The sequence below is a fragment of the Magallana gigas genome, chromosome 2, assembly GCF_963853765.1.
Source record: "Magallana gigas chromosome 2, xbMagGiga1.1, whole genome shotgun sequence".
In the NCBI taxonomy this organism is placed as follows: domain Eukaryota; kingdom Metazoa; phylum Mollusca; class Bivalvia; order Ostreida; family Ostreidae; genus Magallana; species Magallana gigas.
The window spans coordinates 23,668,505-23,695,844 of record NC_088854.1 but is presented as its reverse complement, the minus strand read 5'-3'; the positions used below and the strand labels follow the sequence as shown (position 1 = coordinate 23,695,844).

General features: G+C 34.7%; 2 protein-coding genes across 4 annotated transcripts in view; both read left to right on the top strand.

The window, feature by feature from the left end:
- The window catches only part of LOC105323021 (uncharacterized), a 66,476-nt gene that overhangs the window by 250 nt on the left and 38,886 nt on the right, over positions 1 to 27,340 (top strand). For 2 of the 3 annotated variants that reach the window (XM_066075717.1, XM_066075720.1), the window contains exons 2-3: positions 5,089 to 5,147; positions 21,579 to 21,794. In XM_066075717.1, the coding sequence (XP_065931789.1) occupies positions 21,582 to 21,794 (213 nt within the window). In that variant the 5' untranslated portion in view covers positions 5,089 to 5,147; positions 21,579 to 21,581. Of the gene's footprint in view, positions 1 to 5,088; positions 5,148 to 15,939; positions 16,014 to 21,578; positions 21,795 to 27,340 lie in introns of all 3 variants that reach the window. The other variant, XM_066075718.1, reaches the window with a different exon arrangement.
- Positions 24,277 to 25,779, top strand: LOC105323005 (uncharacterized). Its single transcript, XM_011421943.4, has 3 exons — positions 24,277 to 25,073; positions 25,188 to 25,283; positions 25,371 to 25,779. Exons 1-3 carry the CDS (start codon positions 24,950 to 24,952, stop codon positions 25,556 to 25,558), a joined length of 408 nt encoding a protein of 135 aa, XP_011420245.3. The 5' UTR covers positions 24,277 to 24,949; the 3' UTR covers positions 25,559 to 25,779.

Sequence of the window (27,340 nt, the reverse complement as noted above, 5' to 3'; positions counted from 1 at the left end):
AGTGCCACACTAAGAAAAGTGACACCTTACTCTGGGTTTAATATTCAGTCTCACTTGGGTGTTATTTATTTTATGTATATGTACTTGCAACTGATATGAGTTATTGAAATTCAATGATTGAATTAATCTTTTATATTTGCTGTACATTATTTACTGGTAATGTCATGTTATATTAAGTCATCTTATGAAAGATTGGTGCTTCCTTGGTAAACTTTGCTTTTCATTCTCTATCTTAATTCTTATATGGATGTAATGGTCATAGACATGTACTTGCAATAATTGATATGAGTCTATGAAATTGCGAAATAATTGCAACAAATTGGTCAACAAATTACATATAAATTAAGTATGTAATTTTTGGAGTTGGTTCTTTTCGGCTTTAATCTATCATTTAGTAAAGAAAAAATCGAAATACTTTGGCTTTAGAAAATTTATAATTTTTTTTATCTTTATACAGAGCTCAATCTTCTCAGGGAGATTAGTTTTGTCATGACCCTCCCGGCACCCCCACCCCAACCCCGCTCAGCCCTTTTAATGAGATTTTATAGATTATGCATCATCTCATCATGCATTGTTTTTTTTATGAATAGATGAGCTTTGTTCATATTTTTTATCTTAAGACAGTTACATGAGAATACAATTCAACATAAAATCATTTTTGCAAATGCCTTTATAATGCCCTTTTATGCAAATTATCCTATCACTTGATTATGAAATATCAATATCCATTCCAGATAGCTGTTAAAAATTTGTCTGGTCCTACAGAATTTTGCTCACCAGAGTCACTTACTTAAATTGCGTGAGATGTTGCAGAGATTAACCGAGTGTGTATATCAGAGAAAAGCCAAGACTGCAGAACATCTGAATTTATATAAAGTCTATAGTACAAGTGTTGTGTATTTGGGAATCACAAACACCTGATTGAACTGTGTACATTTCCAGGTGACTGTTTTGGTCCAAAGGCCTCTTATGAAGGAGTGCTTATATTTGGCTTGAAGACAGAAAAACTGATGTCATTGTCCATCCCTCAATATTAGGTGTCTGTTTTTGCCCAATGGCTCCTTATGAAGAAGAGCTTTTATTTTGCTTGAAGACAGGAAAACTTTGTCCATCCTTCATTAATGTGCAACAACTCTAGTTTAATGAAAATGTATAGATGTTCAGTTGAATACTTGTAGTAGGTGTTATGTGGTAATTGAAACATGTACTCAGAATTTCTTGAACACTAAGATGCAGTTAGTGTTGTTCAAAATCATGGTACGCTTGTTATTAAATCATATTTTCTGTTGCTCATCTGTTTGGAGTAAAATTACTTCATTTTTTTCATTATAAAATCTCAAGTGCATTTTTAAATTGCAAGAAAGAAATTGGGAGCTCGTACCTAAACACCCTCTATACAGCAATGAAAACATCTTTGCTAGCCAAGGGTTTACGATCCTCTCTGCTCCTCTACAACCCTTGGCAGATTTTGTTAATTTTTTCACAAATAGCACAACATCTTCTAGACCTAGTTACATTAGAGCAGCTAAAATATGTACAGTACCAATCAGACCCAACCTTAGAACCCCGACTTAACCCCGGGTTTACCTTTGGGGTTTACTCTGGGTTTACTTTTTGAAAATTTGGGTCCACTCGGGGTTTACTTTGGGTTTACTTGGGGTTTACTTTGGATTTACTTGGAAATTGCTTTTAAGGTCAACTGTATGCACTGAAGTGTAAAGCAGACCTGTCTTTAATTTTACCATCCTACTGCCTTTAATTCCTGCCCCTTGTGTATTCCGAATACACAGTTAGCGTCTGCTTTCAGGGGTATACTTCTCTGCGGGTTTACTCTCTGTGTCCACTCTGGGTTTACTTTGGGTTTACTCTGGGTTTACTCTAGGTCCACTCTAGTAAACCCAGAAAGTAAACCTGGGGTTAAGTTTGGGTTTACTTTCTGTTAGGTTAAGGCTGATCGTATGAAAACTCATGAAACAAAACCATCAATTAGCAGATTCTCTGCGAACGCCTGGCTTCGAAGCCAATCAGATTATGTTAAGCAAGTTTTGATTTTGTGCGTAAAATCTGCCAAGGGTTGTAGAGTAGCAGAGTGGTTTGTAAACCCTAGGCTAGCAAAGATGCAATGAAAAATGAATTTAGAAAAATTAGATAGTCTTAAGCTACTTTCCATTTTATTACACATGAAAATCTTTTAAAATCTAGGCAGGCACACTTTAGTGAACCATTAGTCTGTCCATCTGTGTGTCTGTTGACATCATTTGTGTGAAGCATATGTTATCTCCTTTTAGTCCAAACTTGGTCATAATTCATCCACAAAGTACTTCTGTGGTAGACGTGTAAAATCTCTCTCTGGACTGTATATCATTTCCCATTGGCCAAATCTGGTCCATACTTCTCTCACAGTGTAAGTGGGTGAATTATGTGCCGTGACCTTGAACCTAGTTTATTGGTCAAAGATTAAGATCATAGCAGTATATGTAAAATCATGGTCTGAACAATATATTCTCTTCCCTTGGCAAATATGGCTCATAATTCACCTAGAGTGTAATTGGGTAAAGGTTATTCAGTAACCTTGAACTTAGTTTCTTGGTCCAAGGTCAAGGTAATAACAGCCCTCTTCAAAAAATACTTGTCCAAACCATATCTTCTCAGCTCCTAATCTAATCTGGCTTATGCTTCCATATAAAGAGTGCTAGAGGCTGAAAGGGTGTTTAGTGCCTTAAACCAATTTTTTAGTACACCTTAGGTGAAAATCATTGCAGGTCTCTTTAAAATCAAGTCTTGACTTTTTATATCTCTTCTCCTCACACTTCACCACAAGACTGTACAGTCTAAGGGTGTGCAGATTTACTGAAACATGACCTTTGTAAAGTAATCCTGATCTGAACTCTATATTCTTTCCATTATGCAATGGTTTTTTATCTAGATGTTATGATCAAAGCAGAAACCTCTGAAATGCTTTTCATTCTTAGACTATGTCCTGTCTTTAAGTGGGCTCTTTTGAGATGGTCACCATTTCAATTTTGTCTAGTTTCTTTTATATTTCTTAGTAATATGTGGAAATATACATATACAAGCAAGTAAAGGTATCAAATATTTATAAATGGTCATATGTTATTAGGAATAGTTGCAATATGTGGATACAAGTACACATTAATAAAAATATTTACAAAAAATAATATGGTAGTTGTCTGCTTGTCCAGTGGCATGAAATACTGATATTCATAAGACACTGTTTGATTGGTAACTAGACTTTCCTCTGTCTCCTTTATTACATTTGCAGAAATTATTCCATTTAAAAAAATAACAAGGTGCTCACAATTTGGAGAGTAAAATTTGATGTAATTCGTGTTAAGGTTATATACTATTAGAAATCTTAATGAGAGTTACCTTTCTTATTAGAAGGTCTTTGAATCATGATATTTATCAATCTTCATCAAAAAGTTTGTATTTATGAGAACAATTGAAGTTTGCATAATCTAACCTTGTCTTTCCCTATGACCTTGACTTCACAATTCCAAATATTTGTGACTGTGTGCAAAAATATGTGATAAATTTTTAGGTCATCTGAGTCACTCAGGTGACCTATTGCATGGTCTTCATAAGTCGTCGTGCGTCTGTGCATCGTGCGTCAACAATTTTACATATGTAACGTCTTCTTAAAAACTACAAGGCCAATTGTTACTACCGGTATTTTAGGTGTGAAGCATATCTATGGTAAGAGGAATCTGAAATTCATGGCTCTACCACCCTGGGGTGCCACAGGCAGGGCCAAATATGCAAAGAAAGATAAATTTTCAAAATTCTTCTCTGCTCCCACACATGTGAGGAAAAAACTAAATGCATGGTTATATTTATATTTGTAATGTCCATGAAACCCTCTATTGTGAAATTCATGGACCCTGGTTTCATAGTCCTTTTTGAAAGATTTCTACAGGGAGGTGGTTGTCATTACAATATTATAATTTTTCTACTCCAGAATGAAACTTAATTAATTTAAAGGGATAAAAAAAAATTAAGATTTTTTATGAATAAAATAGTTTACTGGTGCATTTTAAAAGATTGACCAAAAATATTGAATATTAAAGTCCAGTTACAAGCGAGATACAGAGGTAAGAATTGATTGTTATGTAAACAAAGCTCGAGTCTTATAGCTGTTTACAAAAAAATGAAATGTTGAGAATTAGCATTTCTTGGACAAAATGACATGTAAAAACAATTCAAACTAACTCAATATCTTCATAAATACTATTATCAACAAAAGAAAGTTACATTTGATTGAAACTTATGCCAATACAACATATATGTAAAAAATGACAATATTCAAGCTTTGTTTACAAAACAAAAAATAAAACCTCCGTATCTTGCCTAAAACTTGATATTTGACTTTCAAATTTTGACATGATATTATAAACTTCTATATTTATCAATATGAACAGTGAAAATGGAAAAATAAAATTTGAAAATTTTAAGTCAAATCGTGTCCATGTCCCTTTATTGCATATATGAGACTTCTTGACAAGTTTGTATATGAGCTATGGTACTCAGGTGACCGTTAAGGCCTATTGACCTCTTGCTTTATCAAGATTATGTTTTTAGCTTTACCTGAAAGTTAATGTAAGCTTTTATGATCACTTTCTGTCTGGCATCCATCTTTCTGTATGTCCATCTGTCCATCCATCTGTCTATCAGTATGTAAACTTTCGCAAACCTGTCAGTATGTAAACTTTCATAAACTTGGCACAAAACATCCTTGGATAAAGTGTGTAGAAGTTTGTTAAAATTAGGTTACACACCTCCTTTTAAAGTGAGATCATTGAAAATTTGTGAACATTTCAGAAAAGAATCTTTTCAGAAATCAGAAGCATAGCCAGGTACATGTAGTTTAGATTCAAGTTTGTTCAATACATGATCCCTGGGGGATAGGGTTGGGCCACAATGGGATGTTGAATTTTAGATAGTAAAAGATACAAAAAAAATATTCTGAAAAACCTATTTACTTAGAAAATTGATTTGATTAAATCACACTAAAACAGCTCAGTACTCCAGGTATATTCTGTCAACTTATATTTGCAATTTTTTTTTCAGGAATCATGGTTGCAAAGTGGTTTGCAAAGAGATTTTTTGTGATTGAAGCATAATAGAAGGTAAGTACAAATTACGCAAAACATTCTTTAGAAACCACAAATAATTGCAACTGAGGTTTATAAATAATTTTTTGGCACACACATTTGTTAAATTTCCTTATTTTGCTGAGAAAATTGTAACAGGTCATTTAATTTTCCTGTTGTTCATAATGTATTTATTTTAACTTTCAAAACTTCGAAGTTGAAGCCCAACAATCTTGAAATTATTATTGTGCACTGTATTTTGTATGTCTTTATTGTATATATCAATTTTAAATGCATGAAAATAAATGTTTTATTGACAGCAAATGAAATTATCCTCCTTTGATCCTAATACAATACATTGTAAAAAAAAAATCATTTGAATATTACATGATATAAAAATGAACAAATGCTAAGCTTAAAAAAGAGGAAGAAATAATATAGGTAAATATTAAGGGGTCTAAAATGAAAGATGTTCATTTTGTGGCTCTTGAAATTATGAAGTAGAAGATCTTGTTGGAAAGTGTTTGTGAGAGTTTCATGAGTTAGTTCTGTACTTATTGCTCTTCAATGAGCCATTAAATTATAAGATTACATAGATGTAAGTTCACACATTGAAGCTAAAAAACATCTCAAAACCTCACCCATACTATTTTAGAAGAGCTCCTAGGGTTCAAATCAGTTAAAAACTTCAAAGATAGAAAGCAAGAGCTATGAATTTAGAAATCTGTTAAAAGTGGGTAATTATAGACAATAACGAGTAGTTCAACAAATAAATCGACTGCAGATTGATAATTATGTAAGATGAATGAACTGCTTTATTCAAATATATTGCCTCTGTGATATTGGAAAGATTTTGTTTGGTATCAAAAAATGAACTCGATCTGATCATCATTGTGAAGTCAACAATCAATGAAGTGCAAATTTGAAATATCTCTGGTTTTTCCTCAAGATGTAATAGCTGAACAATATTGTACAAGGGCATATCTATAAACCAATTTTGTGCCCTTTGACTTTTTGACTTGAACAGCTGATTGTAAAACAAATTGTAGGATTAGCATTATCTTCTTTAAATTTTGACATTCATTCACCATGTAAGTTGTTTTTTTACATGATGAATAAATTAAAAGAATCTTATTATTCAGTCGTACATGTTTGAGCCACTAGTACGGATAAAAAACAATGATATTGCCGAAAAAGCGACGATGAAGTCGGCAATGACGATCAAATTGATCGACGTGTAAACATTGTAAACACAACTTAGTAAGGATTGTAGCTCAAATAAATCTGTTAAAGGTGTTTATTTATTAAAATCTACAACAGTCTTGGTTTTTGGCGTTCCTAACGACTCAGAATGTTCATTATTGTAAAAACTGTGGTGCACAAGAAGTTTGTTTCTTCGGCAGTAACTGATCACAACTGTCTAAGGTTGTTTACTTTATATTACACTAGATTATAAAAACAGACAACAAAGTTTTCCTTAATTATTGTTTATTTCTGTTAGATCCCATCTCCGTATTTTTTTTATCCATTTACGTATAAATGTATATCAACAAACTTTGTCTATTTCTCGCGTAACCAATCAATATCGACAACTCGATCCATGACTTCTCCCACAAAAAATAAAACTAACAGAAATCTCACCTACCGTACTAAAATTATGATTTCTGCAGAGGTGAGCCACATGTATGAATGAAGAAATCATGTATACAAAACCGATGCATACATGAACGTATAGTTTAACAATAAGAAAAAGAAAACAGTTAATGAAGCGAGGCGGTTTGCAAAATGGCGCCCCCTCTCGTTATTTTTCTCCGATGAACTTGCGTTTTGTACACAGGCTCCTGTGGATAAACTTCTATTTTTTTCTTTTTGAGAAATAAATACGATTTATTTATGAAACTATAATTACAAAAATGTACCATATAATTAATAATCTATGAATTGAATGTTTATTTATAAATCCTCTCGTCGACAGATAGACCCCTATTTGTCACAAGATTTCCGCTTACTTTCGTAAGGGAAACTTAAAAAAACAACCGTCCAAATCCCCATTTTCGGAAGCTAAATCACCCGCAGGAGGCACAGAACACCATCATGTCCCGTTATCGGCAATTTAATAGGTGATAATTAGTTTAATTGTCGTTTAAATCTATCCAATTACAAAGATTGCTAACAGCACCTTCTCGCTCGAGGTCGCATATGACGTCACACTTCATGGCGGGTAGATCGAGAGAGAAAATATGCATATCGCGACATTTGAATTTCATCACTTTCAAACTCACGAATTAGGCAGAATATTTTATGAAAACGTTAATAAACTTGATTTTTAATGAGTATAGAATGATTTTATTTAAAAAATTCCGAAAATTGAAAAACATGCGATATGTCCTTTAAAGTCTTATTGTAAAATCTATGATAATTAGAGTGAAGCAATAAAGATTGATGACCCTCAACATTTTGACCTGAAAAGAAAACAGAGGATCTGGTCATCCAACCAGTCAATAAGACCTTTGATGATTATAATGCAAAGTGAGAATTACTACCAATCTTGCAAAAATTTTACATTTGAGGGAACACAAAAAATAAAATGGTGAATAGAAGCATCACTATCTTAATATGGGCCCCTTCTTATGATACCCTGCATTGGTCCATTAGCATGCTTCAGACCATTCTTTTTGGTCAAGTTTGGCTCAAACTTCACTTAAAGGGTGACTACCACTGTGTAATATCCATGTTAGGAGAATAATTTGTTTAATTTGGGTCCCACTCTGGGTGCCCTATAGTGATCACTCTGTCCATCCATCCTTCAGTCCATCCATCCTTCCATCCACATGTCCATCTAAAATCTCTTGTCCAGAGCATATCTTCTCTCCCTTTGGTCCTATCTGGCTCATACTTCACCCAGAGTGCCTTCGGGTTAAAAGTGCAGTGACTTTGAACCATGTTTCTAGGTCAGCTGAATTATATGAAAGAGTCTTGTCCGGAGCATATCTTCTCTGCCCTTGGTCCAATCTGGCTCAAACTTCACTCACATAATGCCTATGGTCAAAAGGTGTAAAGTGACTTTGAATGCAGTTTGTAGGTCAAGGTCATATATGATCAAAGAAATATACTTTTTTTCAGAGCATATATACTCTTCATTTAGCCTTATTTGGCTCATACTCCACATTGATAGAGCTTTTAACTAAAGGGTGTGCAGTGATCTTGAACCAAGCTTCAAGGTAATTTGTGAAGGTCATAGCAAAATTATATGAAAATCTTGAGCATATCTTCTCTCCCTTTGGTCCAATCTGGCTCATACTGAACTCACAGAGTGCCTACAATTAAGGATGTGCAGTGACCTTAAATGATGTTTGTAGGTCAAGTGTCAAGGTCATTTTGCATCACGCAAAATTCTTTTTTCAGAGCATATATATATTCTCCACTTGGCCTTATTTGGCTCCTACTTCACATGAACAGAACATTTGGGTTACCGTAATCCGGTGAATATAATACGCACTTTTTTCCCAGCATTTTTTACCTTCAGAAAGGGATGCGTATTATACATCCCTATAGGATTTGGGCATATTTTTTCCTAGCTGAAGGACAGGGTATCATACTGCCGTATTACCTATGCTGTTCACAGACAGAACCGATACCCCGCTATACATCGTAATATTCCTTCATTATCACATATATATTACTATGTAACCCCTTTAGGAAATCATTGTTATAGCATGTAATTAAAGAAAATGTACACTTTAAGTCTGTTAATAAATAAACTGTTTCAAAATGGCCTTTAAAAATTAATTTGAACTGCCTATTCTTTATCTCCGTGTACGCCGCCATTACAGCTGTTATTAATAGAATGCGGACTTGGATGGCCACGTGCTATTTGACGCCGATCTTTGAAAACAGCTTACACATCATTTGGCTCATTTTTAACCATTTTCATTTAATGCTAATTAATTTATTGCAAATAATTATGAATATAAATGATTCTATAACCTATTCCGTTAATTGAAGCCATTGAAACAGTTGTGGTTCCCCACCGCTAACGATTGACACCTTGGGTATCTCAGACACCCCCTTAGGCTATGTGTACTATACACAACACAACTATTTGTGCATATATTTTATTATGTTCCAGGCCTCTAATTGATCACTTTGATCGGAGTCATTTAAGAATTTAATTACATGTAGGTCCGTTATCTCCATACCTGTACATCGTCCGTTTTTCACTTCACAGGGATTGTAATGACTAAACAATTATATCACGCTTGTTAAAAGTAGTTGATTTTATTTACGGTAGAATATTTAATACTAGGTCTATTAAAAACATTGATTATGAAATAAAGATATTACCGCGATGTATTAGTTACAATAAATCCGTATCTAAGAAAATATTGTGTTTTTCTTATTTCCGGTAGCGTATTCCCGCGATGAAGTTGAGCGTGCATACAAAGTAAAACTGCTTTGTTGATACTCAGGATTACCGTTTGGTCAATTTTTTTGATGCGTATTATACATCCCAACAAGCTTTTTTTCACCATTTTCAGGCCCAAAGTGGGGGGTGGGTATTGTACACTACTGCGTATTATATTCACCGGATTACGGTAATTGTGTGCAGTGACTTTGTAATTTGAATCAAGTCAATGTGAAAGTCAAATCTCTTTATAATCATTTTTAGACCGTTGATTATTTCCCTTTTTGCTTAATCTTGCTCAGGTTGAACAAAAATGCTTGTACTTACTTACTTACTTACTTACTGCCCGTGACGCCTTTGGCGTATAGGGCAGTAACGAGGGCTCTCCATCCCTGTCTGTCACTGGCTAGCTTCTGGAGAGTGCCCCAGCTTCTCTGATGCTCTTTCATCTCGGCTTCCACTGTTCGCCGCCAGGTAACTTTTGGTCTCCCTCTCTTCCTTTTTCCTTCTGGTGTCCAGAAGAGGGCTGTCTTTATGATGGATTCAGGGTCCCTTCTGAGTATGTGGCCAATCCAGGTCCATCGTCTCCTGGTGATGATGGTGGCCATATCCTCCTGATCGCATCTGCTGAGAAGGTCCTGATTTGAGATGGTATTTGGCCAAAATACTTTTAGGATTCTTCTCAGGGACTTGGTGTGGAAAGTTGACAGTTTGTTAAGGTCGTTCTCTGTCATTCTCCAGCACTCTGAACCGTACAGAAGAATTGGTATGATGCAGCTTTTGTACAGTTTGAGCTTTGTCCTGTTGGTATACTGGCTGGATTTCCACACAGCTTGCAAGTTCTTAAATGCTGCTCTGGCTTTTGCTAGTCTCTGCTGAATGTCCCTGTCTGCTCCACCATCTGTTGTGACACTACTCCCTAAATAGGTAAAGTTGTTTGTAAATGGAAGGATGTGATTGTCCATTTTAATTCCCTGTGGGTTATTCACATTTAGGGTCATGACTTCAGTTTTCTTGGCATTGATCTTCAGTCCAATATTTCCAGCAAATTCGTGGAGCCTATGTGTTTTGTCTTGGATGTGCTGATGGGAGTGGGAAAACAGGACAATATCATCGGCAAAGTCCAAGTCTTCAAGTGTTGTGAACGTTCCCCATCTGATGCCTCTTGGGATGTCTGATGTTGTGTTCCTCATGACCCAGTCGATGGCTATGATGAAGAGCGTTGATGACATTACACAACCTTGGCGAACTCCAGTTTTGACATCAAACTCGATGCTTGAATTTCCAACTTTGCATCTGAAGTTGACGTAGAAACTCTTGATGATGTCTATAAGATGTTGGGGGATGCCGTACGAACGCACAATTCTCCAGAGACTGTTTCTATGAATGCTGTCGAAGGCCTTTTCAAAATCGATGAAGTTCAGATAAAGTTGTCGCTGCCATTCCGTACACTGTTCAATGATGTTTCTCAGTGTGAATATTTGGTCGATACATCCTCGCCCTGGTCTGAACCCTGCTTGTTCTTTCCGTAGTTTGACATCTATGGCTTTGGATATTCTTCTGATGATAATTTTAGCCATGATTTTACTTGGAATGGAGAGAAGTGTTATTCCACGCCAGTTATTACAGTCATTTAAATTTCCTTTTTTTGGTATTTTAATGATGACTCCGTGATTCCATTGATCTGGTATGGTCTTACTTTCCCAGATTTCTTTGTAGGTTGGTTGGAGGATGGTAGCTGTAAGGATTGGGTCCGTTTTGAACAGCTCAGCATTTAGATTGTCACTCCCAGGAGATTTTCCGTTTTTTAAACACTGTATGGCCGATGTAATTTCTGGAACGTCTGGTGGATTGATGTTGATATTCAACTCTGATTCGGGTTCACTGATTTCAGGTTCATGGATCGGAGGTGGTCTGTTTAAGATCTCCTTAAAATGTTCTGTCCATCGTTCCTCCATTTCATTCTCTGATGTTATCAGCTTTCCTTGTTTGTCTTTGATGGGAAGGTTTGGTGATGGTCTGTTTTTCCCACATATTACTTTTGTTATTTTGTATAGATTTCCTTGTTCCCCTTTGTTGGCTGCCTCTTCTGCTTTTGTTGCTAAAGCATCTATGTATGCTCTTCTATCTGTACGTACAGCTTTTTTCACTTGTTTCTGTATTTCACTGTAATCTTGTTGATGTTTCTCCTTAAGTCTCAGTGATTTGGCTTCAAGTATTTTCTTTTTGGTGCATTTTCTTGTTTCAATCATTTTCCAAGTGTTAGGTGTTATCCATTCTTTGTTCTTTTGTTTTGGTTTGTAGCCAATGCACTTTTCGCTAGCTTCAGTGTAGATGTTACAAATTTCCTTCCATTTTTCATCAACCGATGTTGTCTTGTTTTCTGATTGTAGGTTCTGTAGAATGCTAAACTTATTTTTGAGTGTGATGTTGAACTCATGCCTTGTCTTGATATCTCTGAGTTTGTCCACATCAAATCTCTTCCTTGTTGTTAGCTTTCCTTGTGTGTTGCGCAGTTTTAGTTTGATAGATGCTGTTACCAGGTGGTGATCACTACCAACATCAGCGCCTCTCTTAACCCTCACATCAAGCAATGATCTCCTCCATTTACCATTTATCATGATGTGGTCAATTTGGTTTTGATCTCTCACATTTGGTGAGAGCCATGTCAACTTATGAATGTCTCGGTGGGGGAATAGAGTTCCTCCGATCACATAGTTGTTGGTGGTACAAAACTCTGCAAGCTTATGCCCATTCTCATTCATGATACCGCAACCATGGTGCCCCATTGCTCTATTGTAGAGTTCATTATCTGCTCCTACTTTAGCATTCATATCTCCCATGATGATCTTGATATCATGGTCTGGCGTGTTGTCTAGTTCTCTTTGCAGTTGTTCGTAAAAAGCATCTTTGTCTTCTTCATCAGCATCATTAGTAGGTGCATAACACTGGAAAACCGTAGTGTTGACCTGCTTTCCTCTAAGTCTCACCAACATCAATCTGCTGCTAACTGGTTTCCATTCCATCAAGAACTTTTCTACTCCTTTCTTGAGTATAACTGCCACCCCTTCATGGTGATGTCCATCTTCTCGGCCAGAATACAATAGAGTTTCACCTGTTGTTGTTCGCATTCTTCCCGAATTGACCCATCTGCTCTCACTGACTCCCAGCACATGTAAGTTGTATTTCCTCATTTCTGCTGTTACTTGTGCCAATTTTCCTGCTGCGTACATGGTTCGCACGTTCCAAAATCCTATTCTGACCTTGGTTTTGGCCGTGTTGAGTGCCTCTCTAATCATGCAGGTAGCTTCCTGGTGGCTTTGACTACCCACAGTCATACTGGTTCCAGTGGTGGTCCTGGAGAGGTTCTCGTCCACAGGTATAGATATATTCCTCGTTACTGTTTCTGTAACAATGTTTGTTTTACAAGTTAGGGTTGTTAGCCCTAAGCTTAACCCCCTGAACTCGGAGGGCCAGTGGTTTTCTGTCAGGGTTTTCCTTCCCTTAGCCACGGGTTCCAGTTATTTTAAGGCGCCGGATGCTCGCCTCTTGCCACTGCCACTTAGCTACATAAGCATTACCAGGGCCACCACGGGGAGGTGTGACATATGACTTGCTGGCAGAACCTATATGAGACGGTTGGGCATTAACTCAAGGTTTTAAATGGCAAAGCCTAGCGGCATAAGCATTGCCCCTTGAGACCCGTACCAGCATTTGACCCCTAATGCTTGTATGTAAGGGGTAATGAGTTCAAGTTAGAAGTTTTATGCCAGCTGGAAAATTTTTATGTTGTAGGTCAAGGTCAAAGTTAAATTCTCTGAAATTCTTTTCATCCTATTGTCTACTATTTAAGCAGGACCCTTTGAGATGGTCGCCATCTCAATGTTGTCGCATATGGGTAAAGGGTGGGCAATGACCTTAAATAAATGTTTATAGTCAACAGTCAAGGTCATTGAAAATAAATTTTGTAAAAATCCTTGTTAAGAATATACATTTGTTCCCTTTGGCCCAGTTTTGCTTAATAAACTTAATTCACTGAAAGAGTGCTTAAAGTAAGAGGTTGTACAATGACCATGAAGCAATTTTTGTTGTTCTTTCGGTGTGTTAAAGGAAGAAAATAAAGAAAAGAAAATGGGGAATTTTTTTCCTTTTTCATTTGAGACTAAACTTTCTCTTGAACAAAATAGCTGGTCTTTTTCAAAATAAGCCCTTTAGAACTACCTTAATTAATTACACACTAATTTCCATTATTGAAAGTGGTCTGAGATGGTCACCACCTGAAAATGTCTACCAGGTAGTTATTTTATGCACCACAAAACATATCCCAGTCGAGTGAGTTTAATGTGCAAAGATACATCTGTTTATTGTCACAGATCATTTTATGTATTATGGTTATCATAGGCATGGTTTGAATTTATGTACTTATTTATGAATTCAGTTAAGACTAATTTGTTGTTCAATCTGTAGATTTTCGCTGACCTTTATATTATACCCAAGCTCCCCTCAATAAACTGAAGACTAATTAGGTCTGATGAGTGCATGAGAATATTTCTAACACATTTGTGTGTAGAGATCATCATTATGAAAGGTCATGAGCTGTCTTTATACAGAGATGTGACATTTCAAATACTGCATTGAAAAATCCGTGCCTGCCAGTGTATCGGTTTGTTTACTATATAGACCCTGTATTATTCTTTCAGGCAAGATAGACAAGACAGACAGGGAGACCAGACAGACAGACATACATAGACAAGACAGACAAGACAGGCAGACAAGACAGATGGACAGATGGATAGATAAGACAGACCGACAGACGGCAATTGAGAGGGCTGGTTGGTCATGGCCTTTTTAAGGATATTTTTAGATACTTCATACACAGTCTTCAGCTCTGTATATGAAGATATAGGGAAACGTTCAAATTTTAAGGCTAAGCATTTCTATTTTTTTTTTACTAAATGATAGCATATGGCCAAAAATATCATATTAAAAAATTTAAGGCCGATATGATAAGTAATTTTATTGATAAAGTAACCTCCTTAATTAAACAACGATTTTGCAGAAGTTCTAAAATGAATATAGTAGTAAAGATTTTTTTTCTGAATTAAAGAGTTACACCAATATACATCACATTGTTTATACAGTCAGTTAAACTCGGTTACAGCGAAGTCCTAGGGACAAATGAATTTACTTTGTTATATCCGTAATTTGTTTAATCGGTATAACAAATTCATAATAATAACTATAGCGAATTCACTATTCACCTCTACGGGACTTACAATCAGTTTGCTAAATTTGTAAATTTGGTATATCCGAATTTGTTATAACCGTAAAATATTGCAAAGATTTGTTAAGAATTTTTCCGGGAATAAAAAAAAATTCACTATATCTGAAAATTCGCTATATCCATGTTCGTACTTAACAAGTTTTACTGTAGTTAGTTATGAGGAATGAAAGGTTCATAGATTTTGGTCAAGGTAGTTCCGCAAAAGTCAAGGTCAGTTAAAAGTCATTTTCAATGAAAGATAGCAAGAGAAAATATCTAAAAACTGTCAACAGTGACCATAAAAGTTGAACATTAAGTTCAATTCAAGCCAGTTAAAAGCCAACAATAAAGTAAAAGACTGCCATTGTTAATGTAAATTGGCTATATCAATAATCTTGTTCTGTGATTGATTAGCTTTTCGCTGCTTTCTTGAATACTTGCATAAGAAGATGCAGAACAAAAGCTGCGTAGTTGTAAATGTAACTCCTCTCAGGAGATGTTGAATTACAAATGTTCATCTCAAGTACACTTGATAAACCTGGAGAAAAAATCAGACAGAAACCAATGACCACCACTCAGCCCAGAAATCTGCTATTGAAGTACAAATCCTAGCTGTCATTGTGTGTAATTTGTTAAATACCCCCTGGATGGATTTTCATATTGCTGGCTAGATAATACCAAATATTTCTTGGATTAATCATACAATTGTGAGTTCAGTGCACATTGAAATCTCCTTTGGATTGATTTTCCATAGACTTAATTTGTTTAGAATTCCTTTACAGCCCAGCAGGGCTGCTCTGTCGAGTACAATGTTGCGAATATCTCAAATGTGGATTTCCAGAGTTTATGGCAATTGGTTTAAGATGAAAAATCATTAAAGACAGTATTGTACTGATTAACCTAATTGTTTACCTTGATGAAGCGAGCACATCATGCAATACGCACATTTATACCAATAATTGAAAGCAAAATTTGATACATTTGTTGAGGAAACAACTCCAAAGTAAACTGCATGAGGTCTCTTATAGAGGCTGTAATGATATGAGATTTTAATTAAGGTAATTTTGTTTATTTGCCAACATGAGATTTATGCTCTTCTATTGTGGCAGCTTACAAATTGACCCATATGTTTATCAAAATCACTTTTTTGTGTGTTTCAGATAAAAAACTGATTAGAAGAATATAATATAATAAAGTTGCTCTTGACCTGCTTACAGTGGGAAAGGCATGCAATGTAAGTCAATTTTTGCATGAATGAGTGTACATGATTGATAAATTTGAATTTTGTAGATTCCTTATTTTGCGCGAGTACTTAATTCAGAGATGCGAGCATTTTCCATCAAATCGCTAGAACATAAAATCGCAAATGCTCAATTTGTACCATAGTTTCATATTGATTACATTTGTCCGAAAAATAAAGATTTTAAGATTCACTAGATATGCTTCTTGTGATTTTATGTAGAAATTAATTCTTTCCACTTAATTAGGAATCTACTAACAATACTAAAATTCATAAGATTGAAGTTTGGAGGGATATTCGTTATTTTCAATTTCTGTGTAGAAGAAGCATTGTTCTAGTGGATGATCTAAATTTTTATTCAAAGCAATTTTGTCTGCAATATTTCTTTTTTTAATTGAGCTAACCTCTATAGTTGTGAAATAGAACTCTGTGAAAATAAATTTTCTGTGCACTGCGTGTTAAAAAAAAATAATTGCTAAAAGTTTTTCAACTGTAAATGATTTTATATAGTGAATTGGGAATTTTTCTTGGATAACTCATTTGCTGTATGTACAGCAGGGAAACAATTCTACATTTCTGCACAAAACACCAGAAAACAGTATATGGTCTCATGTGTACAAGTATCTAGACTTAACCAAGTACAGAGAATTAAGTTTTGAAATAAAGACATTTTGTCATATGCATTTAAAACGACTTCAATCAGATTTAAATTAACTTCAATTTACTAATTGTAACTTTATATATCTGTATTGGATACAAAAATATTTTTGACATGGAATATTGATCGAGATTCCAAAGAAGTTTACTACTGTTAATTTGCTATATTGTTATATTCTTATTAACTGTAGTTGAGTTGTATAATTGTACACATTTACATGGTCATTAAATGGAGGTTGATAAATTTGCTGAATAGGTATGAAGTTGTTGCATCATTTGAGCCCACCTCTTCATTAATTAGGGCAGGTTGTAGGATATATGCTTAATTAGGAAATCTGAGGCTCTTGCACCTACACAGACCATATTTCTGGTACTTGTTAATACTGAGCAACACTTCAAACAGACATCATGGTTTTATTGACCCTCAGGTGGCATCTCCTATTATGAAACAAAGGTCAAGGTCACATAGAATGGTAATCTTTCTGAATCATTGTGGGCTCCTTAAATGATTTGATAATAAATTTGATCATTAGTAACTTACTTTGCCCACTTGTCAGTTTTAATTAACCAAAGTGCTCGTCTCGTGGTTCAAAGGTGTGCAGTAACATTGAATCAAGTTGCTTCAAGGTCAAGGTCATGTCAAGGTCAATTAAACTATTGTCTTGAGCATATTTTGTCACTCATAATTCCTTAATATTTATTACATCTCCAAGTTTAAAACCTTTTTTTCGCATAAATTATTTATAATCTTGTTTCTGGATAAATTGATAAATGGTTAATTTTTTAAATTAAAAAGGAATAACTAAGGGCCACTTAGTCTAAGGTTTAGTGAGATGAAACTGACAACCTCCACCTGCAATCTCACAGAGGCTACACATGGCACCATGAATACATCTACAATTGTGGACTCCATATATTCATAAGCTTCACGGGCCTAATTTACACTTAGGGCTTTATAGGTCCAATTTATAGGTCTGATTCGTAGCTTTCAGGTGTTATTGAGGTCATTTTTGCTTCCTTATGTTTGCTTATGTAGTTCAATTTCTTTGCCCTTAATCGTTTGATTTATGGGATATCAATTAATTAAGTTCCCTTTTTCTTGTGGCTGCTCTCAGGCTATTTTCAGATTGATGCAAATATCCCATTATGAGTAGAACTTGTTTATGCACTTTGTCCAGAAAGGTTGGATGCTGTCATTGATTTCCCTTCACTATCCTTTAATTGTGGTAGTTCTTGTAAATCTTTGTTGATTTCACTAGCACAATAATTTTTTAACCTTTCCAGAATCAATGTACATTCCAGAAATCTCACAAAATAGCTTTCTTTGTATTAAGAACTTTGCAAATATGGAGGTTTGGAAAAGAAAATAATTAGCTTGATAAACCACCTGTTCTAAGTTTAACTTAACAAAACTGATAATTTGTCATCCATACCGATACTAATATTTTAAAAAATGGATAGAGCCCAGAAATTGATAAGTTGCTTTTAAAGAATTAGGTTCGTAGGTAATTCTGAAAATCATGACATACTCATTGGTTTCTTTTTCATTACTGTCTAGTTGATAGGCATTATAATCAATAAAATTTCCTTAGTTAACTGGTGACATCTAAATAATACATAAATCAAGATCTTTTTGCCTCATTAAATGACAATTGCTGTTCAAAAATTAGTAAAATCCAGAAGTGATTCTAAGATATTAAGTAAAAAACCTCATTCTCATACCAGGAAGAAATTTAAATCAATGAACTTTAGAAAATGGTACTAATGACGTTATCAGCAATAGCCAAATTCCCTAGGACCCTCGACATTTGTGCAATTATCTGAATGAATACACCTACAGTGTACCTTTGCACTGCTAAAATCAATGTAGGAAAAATAAAAAGGTTTCCTGACATTTCCTCTAACTATACTGTTTAAGCTGGTCATTTAAGGGTCATGTGATTAGATACATGCACTTTATTGAAAATGCTGGACTTTCGATCTAAAGTAACAGTATATGCTTGTTGAAAAAATACAGTGGCCGCCGGGTATAACGAGCTCGGATATAACGAGGTACCGCTTACAACGAGATGATTGTGTGGTCCCAGTTATTTCTTTATTATTTCCTTTTAAAAAATACCGGATACAACGAGATCGTTTATAACGAGACTCCATATATTACGAGGTAAAATTTTTTACCCGTTAGTTGTACGCGCTATCGGATATAACGAGGATATAACGAGGTACTCGCTGCACGCTTGATTACACACGCTGGTTCCAGGTAACTAACGGTTTGGCCATGTAATTTTCACAGGTATGTTTAATAGATTAAATGTATTCAGAAATAATGAGTTGTTTTTATTGCAACGTTCACAGTCATGGCTTCGAAGTAAAAGAAAAGGAAAACAATTTCGCTAGAAACAATAGGACTTCTTTAGAAATAGTTAACAATGAATGAAAAATTAAAAGTAAAATTGCAAAGGACTATGGATTAACTTCGAGTATTAATTTAAAGAAAAACAAGATTTAGAAAGCTTGGAAGAGTTAGCTGACTTGTTGAGAAAAGCGCATGACTCTAAATATACCGATACTGACATTGGGCCTTACCATATTATGTATCAAATGTTGATTCACTCTGTACAGTATTAAATTTTGACAGAGATACTAAGTTAGTAAAATTCAGAGTGAAATTAAAGATGATGACGAGACAGACAACGAAAAAGGTGGTGATGATATCGGTGTATCGGCACAAACTCAAGAATTTTCTACAAAAAATGCATTAAATGTGGTAACGATTATCAAACCTTTTTCATGCAGAAAACAGACATCGAAGATTCCATATTAAGTGTTTTACAAAATTAGAACTGATTGACGTTATTGAAAATTACCAAAGAATTGATAGAAAAAAAGCAACCGACAATCGCACAGTTTTTGTCTCTCATGAAGTGAAAGTAACACGTGTTTAAGATTGTACACGTAATTATTTCATGGTCATTTACATGAATGCGCTGTAAGTTTCTTACTTTTCAACAAAGTTTGAATAAATTATACATATTTAATTATTACTTGTTTATAAACGTTATTTGAAATGTTAAGAACAACGATCACATGTCACCTTGGGAAATACCAACTTCGGATATAACAGGTGTTGGTTATAACGAGAAATAAAACTAAAAGCATCTCGTTATACCCTGAGGCCACTGTGCTTCTCTTTGGACTGGATTTTTATGTTATAATCTTTGAAATTCTCTCCTATTATACCTCAATGCTTAATGTGAATTTATGGAGAGGACAAATTAAGGTCTAATATTTACATTCGCAATTATGTTTGATTATATGAACCTATGAAAAGGCGAAATCATTCAATTCTGTATGAATTTGTTCATTTCGTCACAATGATTGTAGGATGCGCTTATTGCTTGTCGCTTGGATTATTGTAAACATAAAATAAATCTCTGTAATTTAATAGTTCTGAATGATTTGTCTTTTTCAGACATAAATATAAGTAATAGGGCCAGCATTTATTTATTTTTAGGTTTACAAACCCGCTGCTCGGAGTTTTAAGAAAAAAAGATATCTTTTTTTTCCCGACAGCAAATTTTTGACCTGATCGAGATTTTTTGGTTTGAGATCAAGATTTTATATCGGGATAGATATTATAAAGTAAAAACTTCCTGTCAAATATGGTTCGAAAAAAACGTTTACATTGAACTTGGGTTTGTGTTTATTATGGCCTGGTTTAGTCTGAAATTTGCTCACAGTGGCGGAAAATGCCAAGATCATCAACTTTAAAAGAACAAACTTGATCAACAACTTAAAAAGAACAAAATATGTATCTTGTCAGACCGATATGTAATGTATGTGTTGCAAATGGAAAAGATAAGGTCACTAAGGCGTCCAAAAGGTTGGGGGTGGGGGGACAGGATGATCAAGTGTAGAGACATGCAGATCTGAGGATGTGTTGACCCTACCACTTTTCAGGATCATCTCTTGAACAAATGGGTTGGGGATTAGATCTGACTAAAATAATCTCTAGTCAAGCTAGGCTTGCTTGTAAAAATTTGGAATATAATTAATATTTCTTCATGCACAGGATCAGTCTTCCTTAGATGTGTATATACGCTATCGATTCCTAATAACTGGTAAATGCAAGGAATTAAAATCCTTGTAAAATCGCAAATTTTTTGGAATTTAAAAACTCGCTTATATTTTTCATTTGATGTATAGGAAATTTCATAACAAAAGAAATAATCTCTTGCGATTTTATATTCTCGCAATTTCATTCAAAACAGTAAAAGCATGCTGGTAACAAAATTGCAAAGGTTTACATACATGTTATTGTGAGTACCAAATATCTGGTAATTTCGTGCTGATCTTTAATATTACGTTATATACGAGCGGTGATTCAGGAAAGGAAGACCCATTCTTTCCATTTCAACAAGCTCTTATTTGGTTGTTTCTATCAAATAAATAAAAGATATACTAGAAACTACTATTTAATGATGGAACAAATCATACAAATCTTGGATTAGGGTAAAAAAAAAAGTTTTTAATTGCCTGTTGACCACAGTAACTGAAGTGAAGTGTTTTTTGGTATTGGGTTTAATAATGATCAGATGTCATTTATCAGTTGACAGTACATGAAGATAATATTGATTGTACTCTACTCATTTTCTCAGGTAAACTTCACACAAGAAGTTGTGAGAGGAAAGTGGGAAAAAAATCAAAACTATCATTTATTGGTTGTGATTATCTAAGAGTCTCATGGAATCATCGTTTAGCCGAGCATATTTCCATTAGAATTTTTTGATGTGAGACCGTGAGACCTATTAATGAATTGACAGTTTTCTCTCCACAGAAACTAGGTAATTCAAGGAGAGATGCAACGGGAGTTTAATGACAATATGTTTGATCTCTCTGTAGTGTATGATGAGGTTGACAGTCAGGAGCAGAGAGGCCGGCATTTGTGGTAGGGGAGCAGGAACAGACAGTCTACTGGAAATTAAAATGGAGGACGCTAATCCAGACAAACCTTCGAGAATTAACACTGCAGTGTCTGCAGACACTAAAAAAGTGTCCATGTCGGTCGATGGAACATACGATGCCGCCCAATCAAGTCCAAAGACTGAATCAAAAATGGTACTGTAACAATTTTTTTTTATCATATTTTTTTTCATAATAAGGAAATTTAAAATCAGTTAATTAGTATTTTTAGCATATTTCATTGCAACCATGTGACATTAAGACTACACCTTAGTTTTTTTTATGACATAAGAGATGTAATTAAAGAATGGTTGTAATATAATAATTGAAGGTTGAAGTTACCTGAATTGCTGATTAATGCCATTGTAATCATCAGCAAAGAAACGATTGGTAATTAACTAGTTTATGTCAGAAAATCATGAATTTCATAATCAGAAATTGTTGCACACAGGCATGCATATACACATATACTTTATAGATATTTCTGTAGAGGATTAAAGCTTTGTGCTACTAATCACCCTTACACTCAATTCCAATGAAAATTATGTTCCTTATTCAGATGAAAATATATCCAACAAAACATTACACTAGTATTTCATAAACGTTTGATGCTGACCATGTATTGCATTGTTTGCAAAAAAGAAGATTGTAGACAAAACATATTTATTTTTATTTCCAATTCAATTTTGAATATAATGCTTGAAGTAAATGGATTAATATGTTTCCACCTTGAAACCATCATTTTACTCTTGTGTTCATTTATCAATTTTAAGCATAATGGGTTTAAAAGAGCCAATGACATGAAAAGCATAGCGACATTAAATAAATTATGCAGTCTTGTATTTCCTGAAATAAAATAAAGAATATTCAGTGTGATTCCAAGAAATTCTTTTTATGGGCATTAAATGGCACAATAAAATCTTAATGTTTTTCCCTCCATTTATTTTATTGGAGGGTTATTTCTAATTTGCAGCAAATTTCTCTCATATAGCATCAGGATTCTGAATGATGATATTATTGTATTATACAACGACACCAAAAGTAGGTGTTTGGTTATTGAAAAGATAATATTCAATACTAACTACAATATGCTGCAAGTTTTTCTGTTGAAAGCACTGAATTAGCATCAAGATATTGATGTTCTGATGTTAATAGCTTGATAGATATTGCAACATTCAGCCGGTGCATTATTAAGAGCATCACACATTGCCTCCCCCTCCAGTCCATTCAAATTTTGCTGCAATAGATTCAGTTTTTTTTATCATTAGCTATGTGGTAGTGATTTAAATAACTTGTTAATGTTTTAACAAAGAGAGGTGCAGACTGAGGTATTAATTAAAGAGATACAAAGTATTTTACATGCAGTTTTAAGTTAAAGGAGGGTGATTCCAGGATGTGAACTGTTAAGGGGGAGGTGAGCTTTAATTAAACCCATTAGCTCTGATGCATTTTTAAAATGATTAGTACTTCTACCGTTTGGAGTGAATATTATAGCCAAATTGGGTAAGTACTTTGTACCCTGATCAGGTCTGTCCAGCTTTCCCTTGATGTGGATTTCTGTAGCCTGTGAAACCATCTACAGCAAACTTCGCTCATAGAGAGGTATATAATTTGTTCAGTGGAAACGTGATGGTAATAGAATTCTTCATCATCAAGGTTGTGTACGAGGGCGTGTCTATTTCCCTAGCGGTGAGTACATGGTGATTACAATAGACCTTTAGCTGGTTAACCAATCTCCATGACTGAAATATGAAGTACGTGTCTAACTGGAAGGATGATTGTGGTCGCTAGAAATATTAATTTTCCAACAGTATATCTATTTTTACTATGTTTACTGCTAAGGATGGTAATGTAAAATGGGGTTAAAAATTGGTAATACCAACTAAAATGTATATTTATACATATTAAATAACTGTATACAACATTTGTTTTCTGTTTACCTGAAACATTGGCTGGTAATTGATTAAGAAAAATGATACACCTGTATCAAATCCTTTTAGTAATATGTATTATTTATAGATTGCAAGGACATCTATTAATTATGAAGGGGAGAAAACTCTATCCATGAATTTTTTTCAACAAAAAATCTGATTCAGTATTAACCTCTTATATAACATTTTTGAATAAGTTTTCTCGTTATGTCACAAATGAGATAATTTTATTACAATGCCCTGAAAATTGCTGAATCACACCGGAAACAGTTATATTGCCCTCCCGGAAACAGTTATATTTCACAGGAAATAGTTATATTGCCCTCCCGAAACTGTAATATCACCATCGCATGCAAGAATTCTGCATATTAATTGTTCGGGTTCGAAATTCAACGAGCCAGTTGCTAAGCAAACGTAAACAGATCCGCGAATTTTAAACATGTCAGGCCAACGTCTGCGGTTTGTTCATCTAAATTCAGAGGAACTCGGTAGTTTAATTGATGAAAAAAATTCGGCAAATACGACAAAAGTGATAAACTCAAGCGTGAGTGTTTTGAAAACATTTTGTAATGAATCCGTAACGAATTTAATGGAATTGTATACAACACCCAAGCCAGAGTTGCAAGAATTCTTGAATTCATTTTACGCTGGATTGAGAAATTCAGACGGGGAAATGTACACAAAGAGAAGCAAAGAGAAGTATGATATCAATAAGGTATGGACTTCAGAAGCATTTCCTAAAAAAAAGAAAGCTTGACATCGTAAACGATCCCGATTTCAAGGAGGCAAACAACGTATTTCTTGCCATGTGTACGAAAATAAAAAAGGAAGGCAAAGGCGCTGTGGTGTACAAGATCCCATAAGTAGACCAGATCTTCAAAAACTGTATTCTTCATTCGACTTAAAGGAAGCTGAAGGACTACAAAACAAAGTGTTTGTTGATATATGCTGTATTTCTGCAACAGGGGAAGGGAGAATCTTAGAGAACTACGGATTAGCGACTTTTCCACTGGTACGAATGCTGAAGGCAGACGATTTATGTATATGACAAGGGATCATGCGACGAAAAACCACAGAAATGACGAAAACCAGAGTCAAGGTGGGAGAATGTACGAACTTAAAGACAGTATTCTTTGTCCTTATGGATTGTTTCTGTCCTATATCAATAAGCTGAATCAAGATCTTGATGTGCTTTGGCAGAGACCAAGTAAAGGAAATGAACTGAAGTATGATAAAATAGCTGTCGGAAAAAATACGCTTGGGGACAAAATGAAGAATCTTTCCAAAAAAGTCGGACTTTCATAGATATATACGAACCACTGTCTGCGCGCAACGTCTATCACAGAATTAGACAGATCGGGATTCGAAGCTCGACATATCATGTCCATATCTGGCCATCAGTCTGAAAGTAGTATCCGAAGTTATTCAGCTCATGTTGATGATAAGAAAAAGCTAGACATGGCAATGTCAATTTCAAAGGCAATAACTGGAGATCCTATTCATGGTATGTAGTTTTAATACTTGTATTAAGTTTATTTATTAAGGAAATTTTTTTTTTGATGAAATGTATTTATGACACAACAATTCTCTTATAAAGCAACTATTTTCAATTTTACAGCTGAAAACAATGCCGCCACTTCACGCACAGGTAGCAACTTTTCTTCTGCCATGTCACCTCTGCAAGATGACGATATAGCTGATTCCCAGTTTCAAGGTAAAGAGCTGAACCACAAATTGTTTATCTTCGATATTTCATTTTTCTATGGTACATGTAAATTGGGATAATGTTATCTTCAAACAGATATAGATTTTCTTGAAATCACAGATTCACAGGAACGAAGGCTTCTAGAAACATTTGTCACACATGAAACAAGAACAACAAACCTCAACCTGTATAAGGAAAAAGAAAACCGCCCTGCAAAGATTCAGCCAGCCCCCATTATGCATATCAACAACAGCAGTGTCAATGTACACTATCATTATTATTGATTAAGAATCACCAAATCATCAGCGTATTACTTGACGTTTTACATTGTACATTGACTAAATATGAGCATGTGCCATTAAATACTCTTGTGAATTAAATAAATATGTTGAAAACCTGAGTTTGATTTGTTTAAAAATGTTATATAACATATATTACATGTCTTCTCGGGCGACAATACCAAAATATTTGTCCCTCAGTGACAGGAAAGCCCTGGAGTGTTATGTCGCCCTCTGCCTTCGGCATCGGGTGACATAACATTCCAGGGCTTTCCTGTCACCTCAGGGCAAATATTCTGGTATGTCGCCCTCGAAGCCATGTAATATATGTATAATGATACTGAATCCACTAATAATGTTCATGCAGGCTCCTGTCTATTTATGAACAGATATAATTTTACCATTAATGAACTACCTAAACATCCATTAGTAATAAATGTGGATATAATAGTACTGTTTTCGCCCCTCTGTATTAATAAATAGATGTTGCTATGCCCCTTCATCCATTTCTTAAACTACAAGCTTTATTTTTATGCCCCCTCTCAAAGAAGGGAGGGCATATTGCTTTGCTGCTGTCTGCATATCTGTCAGTCATTCTGGCAACAGTTCCCATTCATTTTCTTAGCAGAGATTGCAAATATTGAAAGGAAATTTGGTATACAGATTTATCATAATAATATTTAGGTCAAGTTTGACTTTAGGTACTATGGAGTGTCATTTTTAAAATAGTTATGACCCATGGGCGTAGAAAATTTCAAATAATTTGCAGTTTCCATTCATTTTCTTCGCAGAGGTTGCACTTACTAACATGAAATTTGATAAACAGATATATCTTAATAATATCTAGGTCAAGTTCTGTTTTTGGGTACGATTGAGCAATTTTTGACAGAGTTATGCCCCTTGCACTTCTAAATTTCTAATTAATATGGAGAAGACTTACATAGGCATTGCCTGCTGCCTAATTAATCCATTTATGTAAATGTATATTTGCATAATAAAATATGTTCAAATCAAATTTTCTAATTATTTGCAGTTTCTGTTCATTTAATTCTTTGCAGATGTTTTCAAGGGAGGGCCCGGGACATCAGTGTTTCACATGCATCACTTGTTCTTAATAGAAATTTGATTCACTGTGATATTATGTAATTCTTTTTAATGAAATATTTGGTTTTTTCAGTAAATAACTATAGAAGCTAATTAAGCCTTTAGGTCTCATATTCATTAAGGATGATAATGCAGAATGATTAAAGTACAGATGTACCAATCGGACCAGAGCAAAGTTTTGGAATGCACGTTTAAGTCAATAAAGTCCATTGAATTTTCAAACCTCTCAGACATCCTAAAGTGGTGTTCCAATTAAGAACCAGATACTAATTGCAACTTTCAATCATTTCCACCCAAAGCTGCAGGAAGAAAGAAAAATCTATACCCAGGAAAGTGAGATTAATGTCTTGACTTTTGAATGGCACTGTATGAGTTTGACTGGCCACACATCAAATCAAGATGTCCCCAGAGAGGGTAGGGTTTCACCTTATTTATGTGCAGTATAAACTTGCCCTTCATATATACAGAGACATTGATTAATATTGGTCCAAAAGGCGAGATACTTCTGTTGAGACAGAACTGTCTTGAACAGATTAAAAAGGGTCCCAAATTGAAAATAATGAAGTTTCTCCCAATTTTTGGTTGATTGACTTGTCTGTGCTACCTATTACAAGGATGAATACACCTGTGTCCAAACCATAAATGTGGTCTTCAGTCAAAACTAAAAAATTATTCATCTATCTC

Excerpts from the sequence above, each read along its gene's own strand:
- LOC105323005 (XM_011421943.4), top strand. The coding sequence starts at position 24,950 with ATGTCCATATCTGGCCATCAGTCTGAAAGTAGTATCCGAAGTTATTCA. Across the intron at positions 25,074-25,187 it reads AACTGGAGATCCTATTCATG|CTGAAAACAATGCCGCCACT; the intron begins GTATGTAGTTTT and ends TCAATTTTACAG. Across the intron at positions 25,284-25,370 it reads AGCTGATTCCCAGTTTCAAG|ATATAGATTTTCTTGAAATC; the intron begins GTAAAGAGCTGA and ends ATCTTCAAACAG.